Source organism: Cervus elaphus, chromosome 9 (genome assembly GCF_910594005.1).
Source record: "Cervus elaphus chromosome 9, mCerEla1.1, whole genome shotgun sequence".
Classification (NCBI taxonomy): Eukaryota; Metazoa; Chordata; class Mammalia; order Artiodactyla; family Cervidae; genus Cervus; species Cervus elaphus.
In genome coordinates, this window is record NC_057823.1 from 21879521 (window position 1) to 21887787 (window position 8267).

Consider the following 8267-nt stretch of genomic DNA (forward strand, 5'->3'; position numbering starts at 1 on the left):
AGACACGACTGAGCAACTCAACAACAACAAAATGCTCAAAGAATTCTCTAGTTTTCTTGGTGATTTCTTCTTTGATTGAAGCTGGGTCACAGCTGCCGACCCACCAGCTCACTCACATGCCTTCCCCGGGGCTAAAAGTCTTTTTATTAGTCAACATGTAGTGACTGAACTCCCACTACCTGCCAGGCGTTTTCCTAGGTACTGACCAAACGGTGGTGAACAGGGCAGCTACTGTGGAGCTTGCCATCAGGCCCTGGAGTCACCCTGAGTCAGCAACTCTGCTCCGTTAAACAGGCCCACGATCCACTCATTGGTTCTGGCCATCAGACTCAGGAGTCACTTCAGACTCTTCTCCTTCCTCAAACCAATTCATCCAGTCCTGCCAGCCCACCTCCAAAGATCTGAAATATGTTCATTTCTCCCCATCCCACCGCCTCCCTCCAATCCGTTCTTCTAGCTGCAGCCAGTGATCCCAAGGCTTAAATCAGGCCATGTCTCTCCTTGGTGTGAAATTAATCTTCAGTTCCCCACAGCCCTGAGGGTAAACATTACTCTGTTCTTTAGGGCCTTAAGGCCCCACACCATATGCCTGTGTCCACCAGCTCCTCCTGCACTCCTTTTTTTTGGCCACACTACACAGCTTGTGGGATCTTAATTCCCCAATAATGGATTGGACCCTCATCCCTTGCAGTGGAAGCTCAGAGTATTAAACACTGGACCACCAAGGAAGTCCAATCTCCTCACTCACTCTGATCCAGCCACACAGAGCTCCTTGTTCTTTTTTTGAAGGAACCATGTGAGCTCATTTATTCATTCAACAAATGCTTAATGAACTACTGAGTTAGGCCCTCTTCTAGGTGCTATGGACGCAGCATGGGATGAACTTAAGTAGCTGACAGTCTAAGGAAGGGACATGACAGTCTAAGGAAACAAAGAAAAAGGTGACAGGGTTAACGTTTTGAGGATTAAGAGGCAAGTACACAGGAGGATGGCGTAGAGGTTGTCTGGGGCCACATTATTAATGATGATCTGGGAGGGCTTCATGGAGGAGGTGACATTCGATCAAGAACACTGCTTGACAGGCTTTTAATAGAAGACAGCAGGACTCAGGTCAGGGGGAGATGGCTGCACTGGAGGATCTCAATGTCCTGTCCACTGTGGAGGGTCACCGCCTCTTTTGCAACTTACTAGAAACACAGATGCTCAGGCCAGAGAGGGGAACACTCCCTCCCCCGATCCCTCCCGCCCCCAGGACGGATGGTGCTGCCCGCATCTGGGCTGGGTCTTGCTTAACACTTGTTGTGGCAACCACTGGGTGGATCCCCCCCACCCCCGCCTTTACCCAGTCCTAACTGAATCTCCCGAAGGACTCCACACCCCCCAACCTTTCTGCAGGGACACGGGGTCAGCACCCTGCAGTACCAGCCGAGTGCCAGCGTTCTGGGGGCTGGCCCGTCATCTCCCTTTGGGCCTGTGATGTGAGCCCCTGAGCTGTGCTATCTTTAACCTCGGGCTGGGACGCTCTGCTCCCTGTAAACACTGCTCAGATGACAGTCCTGGAATCCTGTGGGGGCGGCGGGTTCCATGTGTGGCAGAGCCATCAGGGGCTGCTCCCCAGTTGTCAGAGGGGGACTGGAATCTCCAGGAGCAAGAGGCGTTGGTTCTTTCACTCACCAGAGGGGTCACTCAGTGGGGACCAGCACAGACGCTCCCAGGGTTCCCTAAGATCTGAGGCATGCATTAACTAAACAGACGCGTCTGAGCAGAATTTCAGGCTGACTCCAGTTGTGTGGAGGCCAGAAGTGTGGTGGGGGTGACACTGAGAGGGGCAGAGGCTCCCCCTGGTGGGGTGGGCTGCACACTTTCTGATGCCAACCTTGGGGCTCAGCCTTGCCCCCAGTGAGCTCAGGCAAACCCTCCTCCCTCTGAGCCTTGGTCTGCTGCGTCTACCAGCGAGGTGGGTCACCATCCTGGCTGTGACCTGGGGCAGACCACTTGGCCTCACTGAGCTTGTCTCATCACTAACTTGCACGCAGTAATTGACCCAGGTTTCCCAGGTGGCTCAGTGGTAAAGAATCCACCTGCCAATGCAGGAAATGCAGATATGATCACTGGATCTGGACGATCCCCCGGAGAAGGAAATGGCAACCCACTCATATGTTGTTGAGGAGCCTGGTGGGCTATAGTCCAGGGGATCAGAAAAGAGTCGGACACGAGTTGGTCGCTAAACAATAACTGACTGTCAGCACGACCTATTCCTGGGCTGCAGTGACTTGTCCAGTCCCAGTGAACATCACAATGTTGGCTTGGCTGTCATGTGGCCTTCTGCTGGCCGCCATGTCAGGACCCGGGAGGAACCTGGTCATTCCTAAGTTCTGAGCTGCTGGGTCAACCTGCACCAGAAATCTGCCTGAGCTTTACGATGGCTTTCTCTGGGCTTAAGTCGCAATTCTCAGGTGTGAGCTTTTCTTTTTTTTTTATTTTTTATCTTCCTGATCCAGGGATTGAACTTGAGTCTCCTGTGTCTCTTGCATTGCAGGCAGACTCCTTACCACTGCGCCACCTGGGAAGCCCCTCAGGTGTGAGCTTTTAAAGCAAGCAAGTGATTGGCCCACATGGGTTCCTGTCTTTGGTGAGTCCTGTCAAACACGCAGAATGGGGCCTACCATCCAGTCGGGGTTCAGTAAATGCTGCCAGTGCAGGTGTCTCCTGGGAAGCTGCTGAGAGCACCTGCTGACTCGAAACCCACTCCTCCAGGGTGACCACCATATATTTGCATGGCCGCTGGGTGGGTGTGGGATGGTAAGGGTCCCAGTGAAACCAGGGGTTGGAGAACCCTCCCCCCCTCCCGTCTCACTTGGGAAGTGAGACGGCCCCAAGGCACAGTCTCCCTATTGTCTTGGGAGGTGAGGATGTGGGGAGATGCCTGCCTCAGGTATGGCTGGATCAATCCTCTCCTCTACCAGGGCTTGAACCCAGCCTGCTGCAAGGCAGGTCCTGGGGAAACAGTCAACATCAGTCTCCCAGGACGATGCTGTGGGCAGAGGTGACTGACCATGCCAGTGCAGAGAAAATCAGAATTTAACATGGCAGGACAAAAGGAAAGGGTGGGACTTTCCTCCAGGAAACCCAAGTTCATGCACAGACCGCTTGGGCCAGAGAGTTCATAGGCTCCATCGCAAGGTCTCAGGGAAGCAGGGCTGAGTTGGGGGCCTTCCCGTTCCCTTAGACCTTCCGGAAGGTCAGATCATGCCACGCTCTCCTCTGAGGCAGCCCCCCTGCACAGCAGAGCTGACGACTAAGTCAGTGGTTTTGTTTTTTCTGCAGTAATTCATTCTCCTGACTAACTCTGACACTAAGCCCCAGGACGTAAACTGGGATGGGAGCGTGCTCCCTTACCTGGGTCTTCCACAGCCAGCAGACCCCTCCTCCCCCACCCCCTCAGCACTCCCTCCCCCCCCCCCCCGTCTTCCAGTTAACACACGGCTGAACGACGGCACCGCACTTGCAGTTAACACTGCCTCCTCTCTTTATTCCGGGCTTTAGGAGGGACAGTGAGGGCGGTTCCCGCCTTGGTGGAAGGCAAAACCTGGTCTTGGAAATAAAGAACGTCCTAACTAACACTGCAAATCCAAAGAGACCTGGTTCCCTCGGTGGGGGCGGGGCATCCGGGGACCCACTGTGCCTGCGGAAGGCTTCCATCCGTGGAGCTGCCCCGTGACAAGGCTGCGGGAGGGGCGTCCGCTCCAGTCCCCTTCCGCTCCCCCAACAGGCCAAGAACACTCTCCTGCTGGCGGCCAGGGCCATGGAGGATAGGCCCTGAGAATCCCACTGTGGAGGGGTCTCTGGCAGGGGGACTAACAATTCCCCTACCCAGGAGCCCCCAGTGATGGGAGGCCGAGATTTCCTTCCACCTTAACTGGCAACCCGTCTCGACCCCCACTGTCTATCTAGCGGATAGACACAGTGGGTCAACAGTGTACCTGGCGTTACCTCAGGGTCACCTGCATCCAGGTCTCCGAGCAGCTAAAAACTGGACACAGCCACTCAGGATGCTGGCCACGTACCTGTGCCCTCAAGCGTGACTTGTGACGTGGAAGCGGCCTGCGGTTTTAACTCATAAATTGTGAAAACCAAAGCCCAAACCAACCATGCTAGGTTTTGCTGGGCGTGAGGCAGCCTGACCCCCAAAAAGGCTAACAGTGAACTATCAGAAAGAAACGTACCGTCACCTTCGCTCCGGGGATGGATACGTGGGGCTGGCACCTCCCTTCCTTAGCACAATAAAGCTCACCTCTGCCGGCCGGGGCCGCCTCGGGCACGACAAAACCCTCGCTGCATGAAATGAACTTAGCGAGTCTGACAAACTAAAAATTTTAGAAAAAGAAAAAAAAAAGGAATATGGCAGCAAAACTTCAGGACTCCTGCATCACACCTGTAACCTGCCCGCTTAGTAAAATAAACAGAACACCAAACCACGAAAGCTACGCAAAGGGCAGGCCGCCCCTCCCCGGGTGGAGACCCTTACCCACTGCAGGGTGGAGGGAGCAGGTGCGAACGTGCTAGAAAAGGCAGGTCTCCCAGTTTCCCCTCGGGGCCCAACGTCCTAACCCTGCACTGGGGGGGTCTAGGTCTATCCGGGGGCGGACCAACTCTCAGCTTCTTCCTGCGTTTCTAGGTGGGGGAGGAAGGCAATGGCTTCAACTCATCTGCCCCTGAGTCAGAAGGCAAGACCCTCCTTAACCCAGGCAAACAGGGCGTGTGGGAGGTTGAGCGTCTTCTCCCAGCCATGGATGGGTGCGCAGGCTCCTGCAATAAAGTCCATTCTCCGAGCGCGTCACCCTGAAGGCTTCTAGCACCGACAGCTCGCTCACTCCTATCCCTGCTCCCTGCGGAGGGGAGGGGGCCATGGAGGCGGGAGAGCCCCTCCCCTTTGTCGCTCTCCCAGGTTTCTAGCCACCGGAAGTGCTCCCAGAGAGAGGGCGGGACCGGTGCGGGCCCCGCCCTCCTGGGGTTCGCCTCTCCCACTGTGGTCAGTGCGGTCAGTGCAGCTCAATGAAGGCCTCCAGCTCCTCAGGGATGAAGCCCTTGTAGGGGATCTTGTTCTTGTCCAGGGCGCGGGCTGCAAGGCACTGCAGGGTCACGTAGTTGAAGGGCTGGATGGTGCTCTTGGCAAGCAGCTTCTCGTCCAGCAGCTCGTAGGCCGTCTTCTTGAAGGCGTTGGTGGCGTCCATGTGGGCCCCCGCCTCAATCAGGGCGTTCATGATGCCCGGGCAGTTGTTCTGCGCTGCGATGTGCAGTGGGGTGTTGTTGTCGAAGTCCCGGCTGTCTGGGTCGGCCCCGCAGTCCAGCAGCACCTTGACTACCTGCAGGGAGGGGAACCTGCCCACTGGGTAGCGGCCCACGTTGGTGGTCTCTGCATCCACGGCCATGTGCAGAGGGGTGAAGCCGTTCTTGCCGCGGGGGGCGCACTTGAGCAGCCGGTAGACTGTCTGGTGTTTCAGGTGCTCCTGGTCGGGCGTGCACTCCACCTTCTCCAGCAGGTAGAGCAGGTGGAGGATGATGGCCAGGGCCTTGGTAAACTGCGCCGAGTCCCCGGGCTCCTTGGGAAGCTGCAGGGCCCGCTCCACTTCCCGCACCCCTTTGCACAGCACCCCCATGAGGTCTGCGAAGCCGATGGGCGTGCCTAGGCTGCCCTTGGCCGAGCGGTCCTGGAGCACGTAGGAGAAGAGTTCGGCGAAGGACAGGAAACTGCTGGCCGTCATGGGACTCAGAGGCTCCAGATTGTTTTGCTGCATGTCCAGGGCGTACTTCCACAGGCGGATGCAGCGCTCGAAGTTGCCCGAGTCGGCGTACACCGCGCCCCGGTAGCGGATGTAGTAGGACGTGTCCGGGTGGGAAGGACCCAGGATGCGCTCTCGGATCAGCAGGGCCTGCATGCGCATCTCATCCGGGTCGGTGATGAGCGCCTCCAGTTCCTCGGTGGTGTTCACCTCCCTCGAGTAGTCATAGGCCAGGACCAGTTGCGGGGGCTCCGGTTTGGGCAGATACTCGCCCCCCTGGTGCCGCAGCTCCATGGCCCGTCTCCAGTGTTTCAGGGCCCCGAGCAGATCCCGCTTCTTATCCACGTAGGTGGCTCCCAGCAGCTCCAAGGCTTCCACGGCGGCTTCCCTGCTGGTGGGGCAGCAGCTCTCGTACGATTCACCGCTCGGGGGTTCCTCGGGGGACGAGCGGGCGCCCCGGGGCTGCGCCCTGGCCAGCCCGGGCTGCGCCTGCTCATCCCCAGCAGGCTGCTCCTGAATGAGGTACTCCACGATGTTGGTGTGGCCCGTCACGCTGGCCGCCAGCAACGGTGTCATGCCGTAGCCATCACGCTCCATGCGGGCGTTGCAGCCGAGCAGCAGCTGCAGAATCTCCAGGCTGCCGGACTCGGCGCAGTCGTGCAGGGCTGTGTTGCCCTTGGCGCTGCGCCGGTTCACCTGGGCGCCCTGCTCCAGCAGGTAGCGGGCGATCTCGCGGTGGCCCTTGTAACAGGAGATCATGAGGCACGTGTGCCCGTGCCGGTTGGCCACCTCCAGGTCCGCCTGGTGCTCGCCCACCAAATAGCGCACCACCTCCAGGTGCCCGTCGAAGCACGCGGCGCGCAGGGGCGTCGAGTTGGTACGCGTGGTGCGGTTCACCGAGGCCCCGCGGCGCAGCAGGCTCCGCACCACGTCCAAGTGGCCGGCGGCTGAGGCGGCCCACAGCGGCGGCGCGCCCTCGATGATCTCGCCATCGAAGTGCACCGAGCCGCCCGCCTCCACACTCGCGCCGCACCGGTCCACCAGGTACTCGACTACGTCCAGGTGGCCGTAACGGGCGGCGATGAGCAGCGGCGTACCCCCGCTGGCCACCTCGCCCGTCAGCTCTTCCAGCTCCTCCCGGCTCCGGCCGCTGAGCAGCTTCTGAAGGAGCTGCAGCTTGCCGTCGCGGGCGGCATTGTACACGGCGGTGTGGAGGTCCATGATTTGGGCCTCCGCCAGGCCATGGGCCGGCCGCCGGGGGACGAGGGGACCGGGGGACGACGGACTAGCGCCCCGAGGGGCAGGCGGCAACCTTCACCGTCTCCCCCACCGCCATCTTAGGTGCTTCTGGGGCGGAACAAAATGGCTGCCGCGGCCTGTTTCCGTTGGCGTATGGAAATGTGCAGGGAAATGTAGTTCTCTAAGCGGGCACATTCCGTGGGACAGAAGAAGAACTGTAAGGTGGTAAAACTACAACTCCCAGAATGCCGCGGGACAGGCGCGGCGAAGTGGGAGCACGATGCATGGCGGGAATAGCAGTTCCAATCCAGCCAATTGTGACGGAAACTGGCTGCTCAAGGACTACGACTCCCGTCATCCAATGCTATCGCAATGGCTTGTGGGACCCAGGGAAGTTTGGCTACGTACTTCCTGTGGCTGTCAGTGCCTGAGCCGACAGGAAACGCTGACTCCAGCCAGAGGACTACATTCCATAAAAGGCAGGGCGAGCGACTTGGAGCCAACCAGAAGCGAGAACGAAGGCGAAGCCAGGCGAGTGGTCCGATTTGGGCTTCGCGAGGCTAAACCTCTCACTGGCAGGGGGCGCTCAGGAGAGGCAGGAAAGTGAGTCGGAGTGGGTAGATTTGGAGAGCAGAAAGTACAGGTGGCCCTAAGAGTCCGTGTCCTGCGCGCTTGTTCATTTCTCATTCATTTGTTCGTTCATTCACACACTTATGTATTTATTTACTTACTCATTAATACACTATTAAAAATTTAGTTTTCCTTCATTCACCCCTCAGCATCCTCAATGTTGTTGTTCAGTCGTTCACTCGTGTCCAACTCTTTGCGACTGCAGCCCGCCAGCAGCGTCCTTCACTGTTTCCTAGAGTTTGCTCAAACTCATGTGCATTGACTCGGTGATAATTTGCAAGGCCCAATACAAATGGAAAATGTAGAGCCCCTTGTCCAAAAGTGATTAAAATTTTCCCAACAAAGACAGCAGGGCATTTAACAAGCGTCAGGCCCTTCTGAGTGAGGGGTCCTAGATGACTGCTCACGTGGACAACCCTGTGAAGGCCGAACCCCACACTCAAAGACAGACCCTTGCCTCCAGCACTGTCTGACTTCCATTTTTCTGCTGCCTGCCCCAGGGTTATTGAGGATAATGGGAAAAATGAGGAAGTTGCTATGTCCAGGAATGTTCAAGAAATGCATGCTGTTCTCTACACTCCCGACTTTTGTGTGTGCTGTTCCCTCTTCTTGGAA

The 8267-nt window shown here is 57.6% G+C and overlaps 1 protein-coding gene across 1 annotated transcript; it reads right to left on the reverse strand.

The window, feature by feature from the left end:
* Positions 1–3499: 3499 nt before the first annotated feature.
* FEM1A (fem-1 homolog A) lies at positions 3500–7146 on the reverse strand. Its single transcript, XM_043911895.1, has one exon. It carries the CDS (start codon positions 7002–7004, stop codon positions 5043–5045), a length of 1962 nt encoding a protein of 653 aa, XP_043767830.1. The 5' UTR covers positions 7005–7146; the 3' UTR covers positions 3500–5042.
* Between the last annotated feature and the right edge of the window lie 1121 nt (positions 7147–8267).

Excerpts from the sequence above, each read along its gene's own strand:
- FEM1A (XM_043911895.1), bottom strand. The coding sequence starts at position 7,004 with ATGGACCTCCACACCGCCGTGTACAATGCCGCCCGCGACGGCAAGCTG.